Source organism: Haliotis rubra, unplaced genomic scaffold (assembly GCF_003918875.1).
Source record: "Haliotis rubra isolate DU_JTF1 unplaced genomic scaffold, ASM391887v1 Scf592, whole genome shotgun sequence".
Lineage (NCBI taxonomy): Eukaryota > Metazoa > Mollusca > Gastropoda > Lepetellida > Haliotidae > Haliotis > Haliotis rubra.
In genome coordinates this window covers 468299-487925 of record NW_025767293.1, presented here as the reverse complement: position 1 = coordinate 487925, position 19627 = coordinate 468299, and the positions used below count along the sequence as shown (strand labels likewise).

General features: G+C 39.6%; 3 protein-coding genes across 3 annotated transcripts; all 3 read left to right on the top strand.

The window, feature by feature from the left end:
- Nucleotides 1-3177: 3177 nt before the first annotated feature.
- Nucleotides 3178-5306, top strand: LOC124255106 (G-patch domain and KOW motifs-containing protein-like). The gene is given in 3 exon segments (XM_046688947.1): nucleotides 3178-4309; nucleotides 4452-4735; nucleotides 4737-5306. Coding segments are annotated over 3 exon segments (1521 nt in total). The 5' UTR covers nucleotides 3178-3210; the 3' UTR covers nucleotides 4875-5306.
- A 4594-nt stretch (nucleotides 5307-9900) lies between these two features.
- On the top strand, nucleotides 9901-14613 carry LOC124255104. The gene is made up of 3 exons (XM_046688946.1): nucleotides 9901-10007; nucleotides 11956-12022; nucleotides 13316-14613. Exons 2-3 carry the CDS (start codon nucleotides 12005-12007, stop codon nucleotides 13670-13672), a joined length of 375 nt encoding a protein of 124 aa, XP_046544902.1. The 5' UTR covers nucleotides 9901-10007; nucleotides 11956-12004; the 3' UTR covers nucleotides 13673-14613.
- Nucleotides 14614-18531: 3918 nt separating this feature from the next.
- Nucleotides 18532-18948, top strand: LOC124255091 (late histone H1-like). Its single transcript, XM_046688925.1, has one exon. It carries the CDS (start codon nucleotides 18532-18534, stop codon nucleotides 18946-18948), a length of 417 nt encoding a protein of 138 aa, XP_046544881.1.
- The last annotated feature ends 679 nt before the right edge of the window (nucleotides 18949-19627 follow it).

Here is a 19627-nt window from a genome sequence, read left to right as displayed (position 1 = left end):
AGATAGGTCACGTGACCTTATAGATGGCGCGGTGTAATGTTTTGACACGGCACGAAATTTAATCAGAGAATAGCCCTTATTTCTTTCTTGGATGACCACAGCACAACAAAATCGACAGTTATCTCAGCGGTTTTCTGTGGGAACTAATATGGGGACTTATAACCTAATAAGAGAGCTAATGTGGAAATAGATCAAGGCCACATAACTAAAAACTGAATGAATATGTATCTACAAATATCAGATTCTTGTTATAAATAATTGAAATGTAGTCTAACCTCCGAAGTTGCTACAAGAGCCTCTTATTGTATTCTGTAGTGTACATATTTGAATTTTCACTAAGTTGCGAGACGTATATAGTGTATCGCATTGTTATGAAGAGCTGTACATGAATAAAGGTCACATACATGGGGGCTTTTGAAATTGACTTAAGACCACATTGAAAATGGTATTTTTGCGTTGGCGGAGCCCCTGAACCCCCACCCACCCCACCCCCTTTCAAAATTCCTGGATCCGCCCATGACATATACTTACGAAAACTACATGTAATTAGTCATGTGGGATTTTTTCATTCGTAAATCCGTTTGTAGATTATATGGACATATTTTCAGCGGTAGGTATACTATTGATCAGTTTATTAAAGGTTGCTTCGGCATATTAACAACCTCGGGATATATTTCCCACGCCTATGCAAAGAAGTATTAATCATTATAGCATACATATATACGTGTTATGTCTCTGCAGTTAGGTAAATGTTATCAAGTGACCGGGTCGATGTATTTTGACCAGATCGAAGAACAATAACTTTGGTTAATATGAATTCGTAGAATCAGAAACTAACATAGTAACGCTTTATTCAACGGTATTTATACCTGGTTATTGGTTTGTTGCCTCTCAGCAATATTCGAGGTATATGGCGGCAGTAATATCGTTTCTAGAATAAATGCAGTAAAGAGTAACATCATCAAAGGTGGCTCCTAGATGACAATATTTTTGGAGATGATTGTATTCTGTTAATCTAAGGCTGTGAAGAGTTTTAATTTCAGATCTTTTTTCAGGTCTGTAAAACTTTTAAAATATTTCGGCATGGGTGTTGACCTTGTGACACTTAACCGTGTGTATGGATAAAACTGTTTGCGGATAACACGTATTGTACACGCTGAGCAATACAAAAAAGGTCCACCCTGTTCTCCCTGATTTTTCAGTAAATAAAACAGCTCCAACGATGTCCGTCTTCAGTGGGGCAAATGAAGGTTTCCCGTTGGTATTGTACCCGTGAAGATCCGGGTTAGATTGATCTTCAGTAACCTAGCTATATGCTTGTCGTAAGAGGCAACTAACGGGATCGGGTGGTCAGGCTCCCTGACTTGGTTGACACATGTCATCGTATCCCAATTACGTAGATCGATGCTCATGCTGTTGATCACTGGATTGTCTGATCCAGACTCGATTATTTACAGTTCGCCGACATATAGCTAGAATATTGCTGAGTGCGGCGTAAAACTCAACTCACTACTTGTACATATATACTCTACTCATACCACGATAGTAAGCCCCATTTCACACAATCTTCATTATTTGCAGACTGTGATGTAAATGACTGACAGTAAATAATCAAGATTGGGCCATGTAGGATTAATGACGTTTTCAATGCACATATGGTGCAAGGATGCAGTCCAGAATGATTCCTTTCTCTTATGCATTTTTTGAATTTTTATCTTGAAGCATATTGACCGGATTGTCACTGGATTGTCTGGTCCAGACTCGATTACAGATCGCCGACATATACTAGTATGTGGTATATACTGCTGAGTGCGGTGTTAAACAACAATCAAACCAAACCCACTGGTATTGTTCAAGGCCCTACGGTTACATGATCAAGAAGTGTACATCGCATATGCATTATGTCACCTTTCTATACATACATAACATGCAGATTTGTTTGCCTTCAAAGTAACTACACCATGTGCACATGGCAACATGAAAAGAGAAACTTGAGTATGCATTAATATACATTGTGAAATGAAATGAATGAATTGACTGGACTTTAATTTAACAAAGGTTGGTTCAGTTACTAATAGAAGTTTATTATCTGTAGTGTTGAAGTGTGGGCTCAAAAAGGGTATAATATAAACGGTCAGCATGCATTTGTCAGACATGATGGACTCCTAAACCTCTAATTTATTTATTTATTTATTTATTTATTTATTTATTTATTTATTTATTTATTTATTTATTTATTTATTTATTTATTTATTTATTTATTTATTTATTTATTTATTTATTTATTTATTTGTGCGTGCGTGAGTGCGTGCACTGCTTATTTTACTATCTCATGCAATCAGGCAATATAACAATAAAATCGAGTTCATATAATTTAGTCGGTTCATACATGTCGATGACGGTACTGGGATATGTACCTACAGATGTATGATGATCGTTGATTTAACCACTAAATTTTTCTACTGTTTTTATGATTGGTAAGTATTCATACCAGAACTGTTGACTTATGTCATTAACAGTGCAATATAATACAAGTAAACAGTACAATATATTACACCTAAACACAGGAAAGAGTGAAATACAACACAACTAAACAATACACAATGCAAAGAGTGCAATATAATACACCAAAGCATTGCAATATAATACACCTTAACGAAAACTTGGCAAATAATACACCAAGATGCCTGACCCTTTCCAGTTTATACTTGTTGACCTTATGAGCTATGTGCGCGCGCGCACGCACACACACACTTCTAAAAAGTCCTGGCTGTAACTTCCACAGAAAGTATTAGCACAAGCTATTGCAGTGATCGCGGATATGGATTTTGTAAACTGTTATCATACATTTCATTTTTATAAAATTGCGGGCTCCACATTGCGTAATAATATAAACGTTGGAATATATTCGCCTGACCAGAGCACAGGCCCTCGTGTCTTTGCGAGGGTTAAAAATTAATATTTTTGTTGATTTTTTAAATATATTTTTAAAAATCTTTAATCCTCGCAAAGACTCGAGGGTCTGTGGACCAGAGACCATAATATAGTATATGATATGGTCTCTGGCCTGACGTAGCGAGGACGTTTCGTGGCCGTATCCCAACTTTTCACGGCATGACAACTCTTTCAACCGAACACTGTATGAAAGCATTACGATTCAACAGCGGGTAAACGAGTTGCACAGGAAGTTGGTTCAGCGAGTGTCTCAAAATGGCGGACGACGAAACAAACGCGAAGAAGGGAGGGTTTTCTTTTGGTTTTGCCAAGAAAATTGACAACAAAAAATTACAAACATCTGTCGTCAGCGATTCAGAAAAGAAAAAGGAAGAAGAAACGGATTTTGTGTACTCGTTCGAGGGTAAGGAAGTCAAAAGCTCAAAACCAACCGATACAGCCCCGAAACAATTTGTTATTCCGTTGATAAAGAGCAATAACTGGAGGACTCCGTTCTTGGAGAAGAAAGACCAGCTAAAGGAAGAAAGTGATAAGACAAACTCAGTCGACAGCAAAGACGATACAGAACCCAAAGTAGTGAAAGAAGACTTGACTCTAACAGAGCAGGCGACAAGAGAAATTATTGAAGCGAGTGCACTTGAAAATCAGAACTGGACTGGCCGCGGGCAGCCCGATCCAAATTTAAGTGTTCCTTTACTTGTTCGTAATAAGGTTCCCGAAGGTTTCGAAACTGATGATAAACTGGATGTGTCACTGAGGCCGGATGGCCCAGAAGATGCTGACTACGAACAAATACCAATAGACCAGTTTGGCTTTGCAATGCTCAGAGGTATGGGCTGGAAGGATGGTGAAGGTATTGGTAAAAATAAGGAACTTGTTCCACCTCCAGAAGCAATTTTAAGACCTAAAGGACTTGGACTTGGTGCAGATAGAAGTACAAACTTACAAATGAAAAATGGTGCTGTATCTGAAAAGGGCCATGATAAAGAAGATGAATTAGAGTTGAAGAAGGGTGCCTTTTGTTTAATAACTAAAGGTACTAGTAGAGATATGTATGGAGTTATTGAAGGTTTAGATGATGACAATGCAAGGATTATGGTGAAATTAACGCTCAGTGGAAAAATTGTGACAATTTCCCAGTATTCTGTTGAATTGGTGTCAAAGAAAGATTATGAAAAGTTTTCAAAATATCTCAATAAGGGAAAAGTTGATAAGTATAAGAAGGAAGAGGAAAAGAAGAAAAAAGACAAACATAGATCTAGAAGCAGAAGTCCCCATGAAAAAAGCAGAAGAAAGAAATCTCACAGGGGTCACAGTAGAAGTCCACATGATGACAGAAAACATGCTGATCATAGTAAACATGATCGATACTCAAGTCCAGTTATTGAACGCTCAAAACACACTGAACATGACAGAAAAAGGAAACACAAGTCCAGTCGGGGATTTGTCAGACGATGAAACTAATTCTGTCAAAAGAAGTTCAAGTTATTTGCCAGAGGATAAAAAGGCTAAACAAGAAAATGGGTACAATGCAAATGATGTGTACCTGTGGGCAAGACCAGACATTAGGGTTCGGATTGTTGACAAAAAGTTTAAGAGTGGCAAATATTACAAGTCAAAAGTTATAGTGGTGGACGTTGTCAGTGTAGATAACTGTGTATGTCGGACTGAGGAAGGGCGAGTACTGGAGGGACTGTCACAATCAAGTCTGGAGACTGTGATTCCCAAACATGATCATGCACATGCTTTGATTGTGTCTGGAAAGTACAAGGGGCAAATAGGGGGAAGTTGTGAAAAGAAGCAAAGAAAAATGTGAAGCTTTACTGCAGCTGCTAAGTGACAGAGACATCATTTTGAAACTTGGATATGATGATATTTGTGAATATGTTGGTGACATTGACCAACAGTTTGACTATTAGTCTCGGATATCTTGCTTAATAATAGCTTTGAACATGGACAAAACCAAATGTCTTAATACATTTTGAGACAGCATGTTAACAGACACTGACAGAAGGTTACAAGGGATGTGTCATGTAGATGGATATAAGAAAATATGAGTGATCATTCGCATATGATGTGTAATTATTTATCTTCATGTATTGCCTTGTTCTCATTCCCTGCCACAAGTCGTATTTTCCAGATAAGGAGGATGTATTTAGTCCTGAACATCCCAATACTGACATTATGAACTTGTTAAACATCATCATATTGCAAAATATTGTGATACTGCTATTTCCATTACCAGTAACCATGGTTACCACAACTGTTAAGACATGCTTAGATACTTAACAGACCCATCAAATTGAACTCAACATCATGAAAAGTAATAAAACAATAAGTTTTGTTCAAAACAAATGTGTTGTCTTTCATGTGAATGAAGTGGCATTCACAGGCCCATCAGAATATCCTAGGTGTAAATCCCATGTGCCTGATTTCATCAGCATATTTGAGACTATGGATTTGTCAAATAAATTACCCCTACCTGGATGAATTGATACATTTCAATAGCAGCACCCACCGTCTGAATACATATATTGTGGCTAGTCAATATGCATTGCAATACTTGGCAATACATGTATAGCTTTGAGAAAAATTCTTTTTGTGGGATATTACTTGGGTCCCATCAGACTTAACCCTCAACATTAATGCTCCCTGTACTGGGATACCCTAAGTTGAAAGTCCAGGGGACCTCATGGTAACACTGATGTCACCAGATTAAGTATCTAATGGGGAAAACCTATGAAAATTAGGACCCCCTTAATTTTGGTGGAACTGATCATGATTTGAGATTGTATATCAAGATAATATGATACAAGATTAGGTAATCTAATAAAATTTTCCTTGAATGTTGTCATACAGATCATGAGGTGATACGGGTAAGTCTTAGTTGGGTTTTCATGATTATAAACTTTCCCTTTGTTGCCATGGTTGGTCCCAGATTCATTCTGATTTTCATCCTTGGTCTGTCAGCATACAATTCCAATGCTGAAGAAGTTCCTCCACAATGGTCTATGACGAGTAGTGCTTTGGACATTCCTCACAATCAATTATGAATGTATGCCATTTCGAAGCAATTGTGTTAGGTCCGTGTTAGAATTGATCTTCAGGGACCCACGCTTGTCGTAAGAGGCAACTAACGGGATCGCGTGGTCAGGCTGGCTGACTAGGTTGACACATGTCATCATATCCCAATTGTGTAGATCGATGTTCATGCTGTTGATCCCCAGATTGTCTGGTCCAGATCCGATTATTTACAGACCATCACCATATAGCTGGAATATTGCTGAGTGTGGCGTTAAACTAAACTCACTCACTCACTCACTCAATTGCTTGCTCATAGGTACAATGCATTAATATAGATCATACCAACACAGAGTTTTGAGGTAAAAGAAACTGCAACATAGTTGTCTGAATATGATGTTGTTTTATTGTTTAACACACTCAGCAACATTCCAGCTATAAAGAGGCGGTCTGTAAATAATCCAGTCTGGACCAGACAATCCAGTGATCGACATCGTGAGCATTGCTCTAGTGTCAACCAAGTCACGGAGCCTGACCACCAGATCCTGTTAGTTGGCTCTTACGACAAGCATGGGTTGTTGGAGACCAATTCTAACCCGGATCTTGATATAAAATGAATTTCCTACAGGATAATAAAGTTATATCTTATCTTATCTTATCTTCACAGGTATTGTCTGAATACATGCACAAAATTACTAAATCTTATCACACTGTACAGGTGTCGGATATCACACTGACTGAACAGCCATAGGTTTCACCAAACTATTGTCAAACCATTCACAACTTTACAGTTCTCAGGGGTGTTTCTGCAAGCATTCATTGTCTGAATACATGTCTGAACACTATTCGCACATGTTCTATGGGATGGTTGGTCATAATATATCTCATCACTCAAAGCAACTCATCACAGCAAATGGGCATTCTTTCCACTTTTCCATTAAGACCAAGTAGACTTTTCTAGGGTTTCTGTGCATGGGTATTTTGTCCTGTGGTGGTATTGTCCAAAAGCATGGACTGTTCTATGGCCTGCATGTCATATCCAAAAGGGTCACTATAATTGCACTGACATACTCAGGCTAAACTGATGCTGATAAGAACATTATCGGACATGGCGTGCAGGCATTAGACCAGTTCAACAACACCCATTCTGACATGGCATGGGGATAGACCAGTTCAACACCCATTTTGACATTGCATGAATGTGTCACACCAGTTCAACACTCTCGTGCATGGAGTGCATCGTTAGACCAGTTTTACACCCTGTCCGCCATGGAATGAGTGAGTATGATTTTACGCCACATTTAGCAATATTCCATCAATATCACGGCGGGGGACACCAGAAATCGGTTTCACACATTGTACCCTTGTGGGGAATAGAACCCGGATCATCTGCGTGACCCCCATGGAATGAAAGCATGAGACCATTTCAACGGTTTATCAGACATTGCATGAATGTGATAGACTAGTAATTTCAACACTATTCGTGCATGGAGTGCATCCTTAGACCAGTTTACAGATCCGGGTTAGAATTGGTCTCCAGTAACCCATGCTTGGTGTATGAGGCGACTAACGGGATCCGGTGGTCAGGCTCGCTGACTTAGTTGACACTCACCGTACCCCAACTGCGTAGGTCGATGCTTATGCTGTTGATCACTGCATTGTCTGGTCCAGACTGGATTAATTACAGACCGCCGCCATATAGCTGGAATACTGCTGAATTCGTAGTAAAACTAAACTCACACATCCATATCAGACATGGCATGAAGGCGATAGACAAGTTCAACGCTCTATCAGACTTTACTTGAATATCAACTATGTGAGTGAATCGTTAGAGGAATGTTTACTATTTGTGACCATCTGGTGACATACTTGGACAAGTCCACCTTCTATGTTATGCCAAGTCATCACTGCGCAGGAGTAGAGTGGGACAAGTCAGCAGAGGCGGTGACGAATGCATTATGGCGTCATGTGATTATGGCGTCATTACAATGCCCGTGATGGCTGTTCCTTCCTCACTTCGGTGCAGTGATGTTCGTCAGGCCCGACTACAGATATGAGTGAGTGAGTTTAGTTTTACGCCGCACTCAGCAATATTTGCAGCTATATGGCGGCGGTCTGTAAATAATCGAGTCTGGACCAGACAATCCAGTGATCAACAGCATGAGCATCGATCTGCGCAATTGGGAACCGATGACATGTGTCAACCAAGTCAGCGAGCCTGACCACCCGATCCCGTTAGTCGCCTTTTACGACAAGCATAGTCGCCTTTTGTGGCAAGCATGGGTTGCTGAAGACCTATTCTACCCCGGATCTTCACGGGTCCAAATTTTTATGAGTGAGGGACCCATGTTGCTTTGAACCGGCGTGTCCGCTTACTGTGGGAGGAAAGCCCGAATTGTTACATGTTTACCACTTGGGTGAAGCTCAGGCACTCGGGTGCTGTAAAACTACGAACCGGGATTCGAAGATACCATAAGGTTGTGTCCTGCTCCAAGGGATGCAACTCTACACAGCGATATCATGTTGGTGCAAGAATCTGTAGAGTAACGGTGCACTCACAAAGAAATAAGTTCCCATAAAGTTTGCCCATATTGTACTTCCAATCGTCTAAAATGCCTCTCAAACAAGTTCTGTGCACAGCGAGTAAGCATTACATAATGATCCAGTATTTCCACTTTGCAACATGATGCCAGAACGACTTAAGCAGAACCCAGCAACACATTGGTACACAAGTGAATCTTGCAGCTTCTATGTAACACCATTGATTTTAGCCACCGCGCCAGTTAAATTGATGCGCAACCACTCGCCACTCCAAATATAAACAAAATAAAGTAAATAAGGGAAAAACAACAACAGAATAAGCACAGACCTCTCCCACCACCACTACCCAAAAAGTAAACAAAAAAAACCCACCCAAACAAAACAACGCCAGAACCAAAAAAAAGGCCCCAAACGGGTATACAAAATCATATATACTATTCACACTTTGCTAAGGATCAAATCACTGTTTCAACAGAAAACTATGATGTGGGGTCAAATTTGGTTTAATATCTAAGACTATTGTAAGCATGGATCAAGTTTTCAGTATGCCACTGCATTTTGTGGATCCCATACCTGCTATTGACAGGTGTTGTGTGCCATGATTAGCAAAATGGTTGATTGGTGCCATGAAAACCATTTTTATGGTTACACATGTATCAAGTGTATTAGCTTAAAGTGTCTGTTTTCCTAAAGATGACATTGTGTTACCATAGCATTATTTATCAGTTTTAAAAGGATACAATTTCAAATTATAAATCTACGTTTAAGTAAAGTTTTTGTGATCCTTAGCAAAGTGTGAGTAGTATATATAACTTGATGACTGTATGTGCATTACGTACGCGAAATTATATTACCGCCAAGACTATGATAACAATACACGTCTTCTATATTTATAGTTCGTCTGATGTTATGACGGTCTGGTGTAACAGGACACCAGTACGACAGTATATGAAGCGTTCGATCTGATAAATACTGAATATATCCTTTGAGGTTGCGTGGATAGACAGGCCTGATCGGACGTGTTGAGGGACGCTCTCATTCTGGTTCCTGAACATAATGAGACCGATATGAGAACATTGCTATTGAATTCGTCATCGAAAGTATGAGTAAAACACTGCCCATCTTTGTCTACCACGGCTTGATTGATCTGAAACACTGGGAGATATACACTGAAGCACTTATATATCTTGGCCGTTCCCTTTATAGCTTTTGAATCGCTCATTTTCATAGATGATCTCACAGAAACACATTACCTCTTTGTAACGAGTTCTTAAGACAGGTTGTGGTTAGCAAAATTACAGTGATTTTAATATGTACACCTGTTTGATAATGTGAAAAATGGTGTAAGCCCCATATTCTGCATGGTTTCTTGTATTTAGTTGCAATACATACAGCACGAGAGAAGACGGGTATAACGAGGGAGCGAAGTATACACGTCACGTGACCAAACTCATAACTCTTCTAAACACCAAATGGATTAGGGGTGCAAGGTGAGTTGCTTAGCTGTCACGATTGTTGCAAATGTGTGTCGCAAAGGCAACGAAACACGACGTAATTATGGTCGTTTGAAGGTAAGAAGAAGAAGTAAATTGTATTTATTAGTTTAAGAATAGACAGTTGCTGTGTGAGATATTTCCATGAGCATCCTCGTGCAAATGATCAGAATAATCGCAACCTGATCTTATTGGGTTTACAAGGTGTGAACTGTCTTACGTCATGTCAGCAGGGTCCTGTTGTTTGTTTGAGTGTTGTTTAACGCCGCAAGCAGCAATATTCTAGCCATACGACGGTGGTCTGTAAGTAATCGATTCTGGACCAGATAATCCAGTGATTGATATCATTTTATTATTATTTTATTATTATATTTTATTTTTATTATTATAGGATATTTATATGGCGCACATATCCACACACTAGTGCATGCTCAAGGCGCTGTTATTTTTCCCCTCGATCATTGGATGTCAATCTCAACGGCTCATCGTATTATCCATCTCAACTCCCTGGGGAGTATACAACTCTTGCTGCCACAAGGCGCACCGAGTTATTGTGGCTTTCTCATCCTAACGAGGTACCCATTCACAGCTGGGTGGACTGGGACACATAGTCACAGTACTTTGTCCAAGTTTACTGCACGTTGCTGTACCCGCAACTAGGTGTTTGCACGTATTCATGTGGCCACCATCTGGTCATATACCAATGGATTCGTGGGTTCTTTTAAGTGCACAGGGTTGTGTACTGTACACTAGGGGTTGTGACAACACGGAAAGAGTCTGCACACAAAGTTGACTCCAAGGTTTTACACCCGGTCACAGGTCGGCTCGATCCCGGCACCTCAACCTCAGCTCGCCCACCGCGCCCACATGATATCATGAGCATCGATCATCGAACCTGGGATACGATGTTATATGGTACACGTTCTGGGGTGTTCGGAACGTTATCCTCGTTAAGATGTGTGAGTGAGGGTTAGTATGCATATTTCAGCTATCTGTAGACTAGTGGTTGATATTGTGAGCACCGTGTGAAGTAGGTAAGATGGCACTCTATCGACTATGTGTATGAACCTGACAACCAAATCTGGTCGCCTCTTATATACGACAGGTAATATAACGCTGGGCTTGAGATAGAACAATGTCACGTATACTTGATAAAACTCTCCATACGTCATTATCGGTCATGGCGGTCAATGTGTTGTGACATACTTCATGGGGCAGTGCATGGGCAAATCTTCGGTTTGTTGAAGGCACAGAGTCAATTCTTAAAACAATTGCTTGAAACAGTCGTAAAACCATAGCCACTAACTCACTCACACACACACCGTGTTGTGTATGCCAACTAAATGCTAAAATGCTATTAATGCATGTCTTGAAACCGTAATCGTCAGACAGAAGTTACATTAAAGAAATCAGGTTCCCGTTTATTTGCACGAAACTACATGATTTACCCATTAACAAACGTGCTCCAATGTTTGGTTCCAATTAACAATTCCATGTATTCCATAGTATCAAGCAGCTGTCATTTCCACAAGAGCAAGGCAGGGTAATGAAAGGATACGATGCTTCCTTGCGTAATGATTTCATAGAAATGTATAATAATTATATTTGTCCTCAATTCTTGCCCGGTAGCAAAGTTGACCCATGCAAATTTACAATGATTTACAGTGCGACTTTTGTCCTTTTTACGAGCGACGATTCGATGGAGTTTTTTTCTACTAAAATCATCAGAGTTACAAATTATGCTTTGGGTAAATAAAAAGAGGCTTTGAGAATACATGGTTAGTATCAAGTTGTTGAAACTTCCCAATATTTGTTTGTATGTTACATGACAATAATTCAGCTCAAGATCTTCTGTATGATGAATTACTCCAAAACTTAATCTATGTGGTTGCATGTACTCCATATTAATTGCCTCTTTTCATCCTGTTATCTCATGTTATTCCAGGTATCTCGGGTATACAGCTGACCAGAAGGACGCCGCCATTCTAGCAAACATGGCGTCCTATTCAGAGGTATGTGTAAATTGCCGCGTTATGTCTTCGTCGCTATTTGTATCAACACATGTTTTGACTGCTGATTTAACTGATGTCAGGGGCAATTTTCTGGCATCCAATTTTGGCTGGACAAGCGTACGTCAAGGAATTTAGATGTTTTGCATGAAATGTTTTTGTTTCAAATTGTCCTGTAAGTACGGGTGTGTGAAAAATATTCAACAGGGACAAGTACGCATCTCCTTCGAATCTTCGTCCTGCAAGGTTCCTCTGAACACGGACTTGAATCCCAGATACCCCCTATTTTTGTTTCGTGATCCCCCGTCCCCTTCAAACCGAAACATGAGTCTCATTAACCTATTCAGACAATGACCTACTTTTCAGCCGATCCGAATTTTCTCGTGTGAAAGTGAAAATAGACATCACAAACAACTATGGTTACACTGAATTCCACTTCCTTGTTTCATAAGAAAATGGTATTTAAAAATGAATTCTAATTTTAAACTTTAATAACATCGTATTTCTAAATTTTATGGCGAGGTGTAGGCAGCATGACCTTAACTAAGACGTCACAGACTGCCCCAGTTTGGTATGGTCGTAAAATGATTCACAATGCATCTGGCTCACTGGTCACACCTGTTATGTGTTTCTTGCGCTTATTCAGTGTAGTTCTGTAACGCACATTGTGATTGATATAATATCAAGTTCGTACCAGACCGCCAAACGTTTCTAGCGGTAGAGCCTCGTTTTCAGATTTCCACGATTTCCAGGTTTCTGTTTGGAAGGAGTATAAGGAGCATAGTGTTGGGGTGTACATTTGCTTAGATGTATAAAAAAAATACTGACTTATATATATATATATGTATCCAGCTAAATGAATTGGTCTCAAAATTCTGGACTGGTTATTGTACTAAGTTGCGCAATAGGACGGAACCCAGTCAACAGGAAAAGAGACTGTTGTGTAATCAATGTTTTGACTTGCCCGTCCTCATTTCCGTTCCATTTCATCGATCTGAACAAAAAAACCCGTTCTCTTTGGAGATTCCGGGTTAGAACTGTCCCCCACAGGTCACACAAGGGGATTCGGTGGTCAGATGATCACTTGATTGATAGAATGTCATCCTACCCCGCATGGTGATCGTTGCTCACAATATCAAATCACTGGATTATCTGGTCCAGACACGATAATATTGCTGATTGCAGATCTGTTAAAGAAAAAAAACCCAAACGAACGAAGTAAAGATATTGACCAATAATATATTATCTATGTACTATATATGCTATCGTTTTAACTAACACCATGTCCATCTTCAGGGTGACAAGTCGCCTTTCAACGTTAAAGGCCCATCCATGCAGACGAGAAGCAAGTCCATGTACGTCGAAGGTAGCGACAACCCCGGGAACGGAAGACCTACATCAGCTGCGACAATTTCTCATACCTCCTCGTCACTAGACACTTCATCTGATGGAAGTTCTGAAACCAAGAACGAGGCTAGCGGAAATGACGCCATGAGTCAGGTTGTCGCTATTAACAAGGCTCTCGTGCAACAGATAGACGCTCTTCGTCTCCGTCTGGAGGTGGACTACAAACACAACAACGAACAGAGGATTGCTATCGTCAAGGAAACAGATGCGCAGCTGGAACAAAAAACGCTGAGCTCTCGAATCTGAAATCTAAGATACAGAAGAAAACTGCAGTATTGTCTCATTTGACAGACAATAACGACAGACAGAATAAAGAGATTGAGGAGATACAGCGTCAGATTGAAGATCTACGTAGGGATGTAGAGGATACTAGAGTATATACAGATGAACTTGAGTCCGAGGTATCGAAACTTCAGAGAGACAAAGGGAAGCTCCAGACTGGTTCTGCTTATCAAGAGAAGGAGGACGAAATTAAGGGACTACACAGGGAGATCGGGTATCTGCGGAAGAATCTTTCCCGATTCGAAAAGGAATTGGTAAAGGCTAAGGAAGTGATATCTCAACATGGCGGAAAGGTCAGGTTGTTGGAGAAAGAAAGTAAAAACGCTCAGGTTCAGTTCAGAGAGGAACTGAATAAAATCTCGCAGAACATGAGACTTGAAATCGGTAAAATGCGAGACTTGATGAGAAGCCAGTGGCGAGAGATGAAGGATTTGCGAGAACAGAACGAGTCTATGCGAAGTGACATAAAACAGATCAGAGACATGTTGGTGGAACAAAGTACTACGAAAGCGTCAGAAACAGTCAATGAACCACAGAAGATCTCTCAGAAAGAACCCCCGAGTCAACATGAGCAAACGACTCCTAAAGAACATGGGCACATGGCTTTCAAACCAACACTTCCGGTTTTGAGCAAGGATTCAAAACGTACCAATATTCACAAGAAGAAAAACATGGTTTAAGAAATTCTATTTGGATAACAGTGAAGACTTCCACTGCTTCACGAATCAGTATCTACTTTACTGCTGGAGGCAGACGTGATGAATCCGCGTGATTTGATTAACACACTGCAATACTATATATATATATATATATACACACAGTGGAAACGAAGACACTAAATTTGTTTCATACTTGACAATCATTTGTATTTTCTTCTTTGTGTGCAATGCCTCGTGTGTTCTTTACATAACGTTTTGTTGTTTGTGATTGCTTTTTTGCTAGTAAGTATATATAGTTTAAGTGTGGAATGCATCGTGTGCAGAATCTGGAGACTGGTGACTCGGTAGTGTAAACCAGTTACCGTTTGCACAGGGAATGAAGAATGTGTAAAATGTATGTTCCAATGGCCACTTGACTTGGTTGAAACATGGTATTCTGTTTTTTCACAAACACTGTATTTGTCATGCTCTTAGATGAACCTTATGACAAGATGCATATCTCACACAAGCATAAATATGATGCTTGTGTTTGATTTCCAGCAAATACCAAAGCTTAAGTCACTTCTTGGTCTCTTGACCAAACTTTCTCTTATAATGTTGCCATTCCGAGCAGAGGCTCCATTTCATTAGCATAAAGATGAGGAGTTGGACACACTTACTTGGTGCCCCTGGAGTACCTACCCCGTGCCGAAAGGTACAGCGAGTTTGTTTTTGGTGGGCTTTGCTCTGCTGGTTTTGTTTATGACAGACCTACCAATCTAACACGTCTTCCATTATAAGCTGCCTCTTACAACCGGGTTGATTTACACATATTTATTTCCAAAGAAAGGAACCGGATTGGTCAACAAGCATAAGCTTATATGAATACCTCTCTGGGATACAATGGAAGGAAGAGTAAACATGTCATGATGAATGTACAATGTGAATGATATACAGTATAAATGTTGCAAAAACGAGAAATAACGCCAATCCTTTTTAAACAGTATCTGTCATATGAAGAAATTATTTTGGATCAAATCTGCCTGTTAAATTTATAAACGAGTGCACTGAAATGAAAAGTTCTCTGTTTACTATCGGGGAACAGCTTTGGTTTCCAAACAAAATTGATTTTAGGTCAAATCCTTTAGTATAAAAATACATAATGTGACGTATATCGTTGTAAAGAGTACATGAAAAGAAATAATGAGCAGAGTCTTCATAGTTGTTGCCACAAGAGCAAGATGATGTTGGAGATATAAATCTTTCATATTTGTGCGCATTAAGGTCACTACATTCAAGTCGGAGAATGTATGATTTGACAAAATCTGCTACCGAAATTTAAGTCAAAATGACTGTAGATATTAGAATAATTTAAAAGTACATTTTTGAATCTCGATAGGCACGGTAATTCTCTATGTTCGACTGGTAATGAATTCCATAAGTTAACAGTATCTGGAAGAAAGGACCTCGCATAATTTACAGATTTACAGTTTACAGCAACGACCGGGTTGCTGAGGATCCTGCTATACATGGGATCCCCATAGAGACGGTCACAGTCTATAGACTTAAAATTAAGCAATGAAACCTACACACACTGCCCTCGTCGCCTTGGAGGCGGTGGGGTAGCCTTGTGGTCAAAGCGTTGGCTCCTCACGCCGAAAACCTAGGTTCGATTTCCCACATGGGTACAATGTGTGAAGCCCATTTCTGGTGTCCCCAGCTGTGATATTGCTGGAATATTGCTAAAAGCGGCGTAAAACCATACCCACTCACTCGTCTTGAAACGATGAAGGCACACAAGATCCCTGCAATCAGTCAGATCACAAACTGTGTGACTTATGCTCAAGTGACACTTACAAGCAAGGGAAACAGCCAACATGGTTTAAATACCGAGTTTTCTCTATTAGACGCCAGTTCTCTATCAACTTGATCCGGCGTCTTTTTAATGTCATTTCCGGTGTCCCCAGATATTGCTGTAATCCTGCTAAAGACGGCGTAACCCATACGCAGTCAGTAGTCAGTCTTTTTAATGCTATAACAACTCACATCCTCGATTCCCAACTTCTGACGTAACTGGTATATATATGAAACGATCACTATTAACCACCAGCATATCTCAGACTAGAGCATATTTAGAATAGGAAAACTGCTGTCTTTAGGACCATTCATGCATGCCTGGCTTCTGTTTGTGGGATAGAGAGTCGGCATCATTTAGAGGCGTGTGTGTATTGCACATATACTGGACAATAATAGTTAGGGATATATGTAAATTTTGAAATTATAAATAATGATCTATTTATTCATTGACACTCTGATAAAATATCAATCATAAAAATACCAATATCCCTAGCATATTTTGTCCAGTATATAAAACAGTTCCCGAAAAGAGATTACAAATACGACTTCGTCTTTGGTAACTAGACGCTTCTGTAAAACGTTCAAACAAATAGGAATGATAGGACAGAGTAATGGCGATGGTTCCTTCAAGCCAGAACACATACACAGCACGATATGAGGAGTGTTTTCTCTTACATTTATTTATTTTATTTTATTGACAATCAATAAGCTCAGGAAAAAGATGAAAGTATTATTTTAGGATTCCATCTTAAAACAACACTCTACCCGTGAAGATCCGGGTTAGAATTGATCGTCAGCAACCCATGTTTGTCGTAAGAGGTGACTAACAGGATCCGGTGGTCAGTCACGCAGACCTATTGACACATTTTATCGTATCCTAGACATTCCCAGTTACGTAGATCGATGCTCATGCTGTTGATCACTGGATTGTCTGATCCAGACTCGATTATCCACAAACAAACAATAAAACAATAATGTTACAAAACACGAACCAGTTATATATTTTAATTGAAAGAACTTTATACATGGTACATCAAAAAATCGCGTTTAGATCACTAAACAGAACAATATTAACCTCAAAGTTTAGGCCAAAAACGTGGAAAACTCAAGTCGTAATTTATGAGATCTAATTTAATTACGACATTAAGGAAATAAGGTTTATTTATTTATTTTTAAATTATTTATTCAACAACAAACCAAAAAAACAATTAACCTCAGTTCCAGCCTGTGAACGAATCTGGATCAGACAATCCAGAAACTGATATTATGAATGTCTCAAACAGTTAGGAAGAGATGAAATGCTATGACACCCTGATGATCCATATATCTCGTCGTCCCTTACAACAAGCATGTGTTACTGAAATCTCTGAATCCCCCACAGTGGGTACACACCTTTCAGGACATGGTGTAAACTATCTGTAAACAGAAATGGCTGTACCCTAAACAAAATCAACCTAAATGGCGGACGACTCCATATGATGCAACCCAAAACCGAAACCGTATGTCCAGTTATTCCTGTTCAACTGATTGCCAGTGCATCGCGAAGTATTTGTTTGCTCGTTTCTTATAACGCAATCAACATCTAGAATACAACAGTTTGAGTTCCGATCAAGTAAAACGTCACAATGCAGAATGGACCCGTCCTAGGGTACGTTTCTGTATTTAGATTTTGGCTAGCTGGGCCTAGATTTTCGAAACTCTTTTAGAGCTAAGATAGTCGTAAGTGCCATACATTAACATCAACTGTAGTACCCGTGCCAACAACGACCGCTTCAGTACTACCGACTTTCAAAATGGCTGATTGTTTCCGCTGTGCGCCAGTGCACAATTGCAGACACATATATTGATCAGTGTTTATTTATGAACAAACGGGTCATCGTGTTTATTGGTGCCCAGTTATAATGTGTTCATAATATATAAGTAGATCAGATTTGTGGTGAATAATGTCGTAAAATGTAGGTATTTTGTTACTGCGAAGATCTCCAGCGAGTGTTTACGCATACATTATGAGACACAAACTTCAGAATTTGGCTGCTATTGATTGAATATATGAAATTTCCTGATTCTAATAGATCTCTCTGTGACGTGTTACTATTTATATGTACTTTACATGCTTTACAAATACGATTACATTGATTCAAATATGTCAACAAACACAGTAAGGCCATACTTGTAACGCCATTCTTGTCTTCGCGTCACATGTGTTGCTTGTCTTCTATCAGGTCCGCGCGATGCCTATAAATATGACGTAACTGCCATCACGTCACTCCTGTCACGTTCTGCAGACTGCAAAGTGTGTACATCTTCGAAATGAACAGCCCGACCAGAATGTCGCGTTCTCGATCCCGATCTCGATCCCGATCCCGATCCCGATCGAAGTCTCCTGCCAAACTCGGTTTACCTGCGCCTAAAAGGCCCCGATCCATCAGTAAGCGCCCCGGCAAAGCTCAGAAAAGAAAGCGCTCTGCTTCACCAAAGAAGAGTTCCTCTCGCGGCCGATCCTCAAGCAAGCCGAAACCAGCAAAAAGGGCAAAGTCCGCCGCCAAGAAACCCGCCAAGAAGGCGAAGAAACCAGCAAAGAAAGCTGTTAAAAAAGCAGCAAAGAAGCCAGCCAAAAAGTCAGCAAAGAAAGCTGTAAAGAAGCCAGCGAAGAAGTCTCCCAAAAAGGCAGCAAAGAAATCTGCAAAGAAACCCATGAAGAAAGCTGCCAAAGGAAGAGCGAAATCTGCTAAGAAAGTCAAGTAAAGTAATTTACTGTGCCCTTGTCTGGCTTTTTCAACGGCCCTTTTAAGGGCCACCAACATCACTCAAATGAAAACTTTCATGTATTGCCAAAACACATAAAATCATATTGAGTAAATATGAGATATTTAGATAATTTATATATTTTATTACTGAAAATTTCGTGTTTTCTCTTGTTCATTCGGCTATAGCTATAATCACGAAATTTAAATGATTGGGACATCTGCACTTTACCCGAACCCGAACCCTTACCAACCCATAACTATAACCCTAACCCTCGCTAGAGTAAACTTCCGGGGACCATTAAAGTGCAGTCTACCCAAATTATTTTCTTGGCATTTCAAATATTTGAAAAATTTAATTTCGAGTTTCTTTTAAATTATTAGCTTTTTTCGTAGCTGTGATTAATTTTTCAGAAAACTACTAATCGAAATTACGAAAATGCAAAATTTTGAAAGCATAAACGATAGTTGTATTTAACAAAATATGGGTATCATTAATGTTAAAGATTGTAATAGGTAATACTGTCAGCACGCTGACCATCACGTTTTATTACATCTGGAACAATTATTACTTTAAAATTGCATTTGTTTGCATATCTACTGCAGCACAGTACCACTAAATTGATACTGGTTTAATGTTTCTTCTTTGTTTCCCCGACATTGAAGACACGGGCTCATTG

Coding starts and splice junctions, on each gene's coding strand:
- LOC124255091 (XM_046688925.1), top strand. CDS start 18,532: ATGTCGCGTTCTCGATCCCGATCTCGATCCCGATCCCGATCCCGATCG.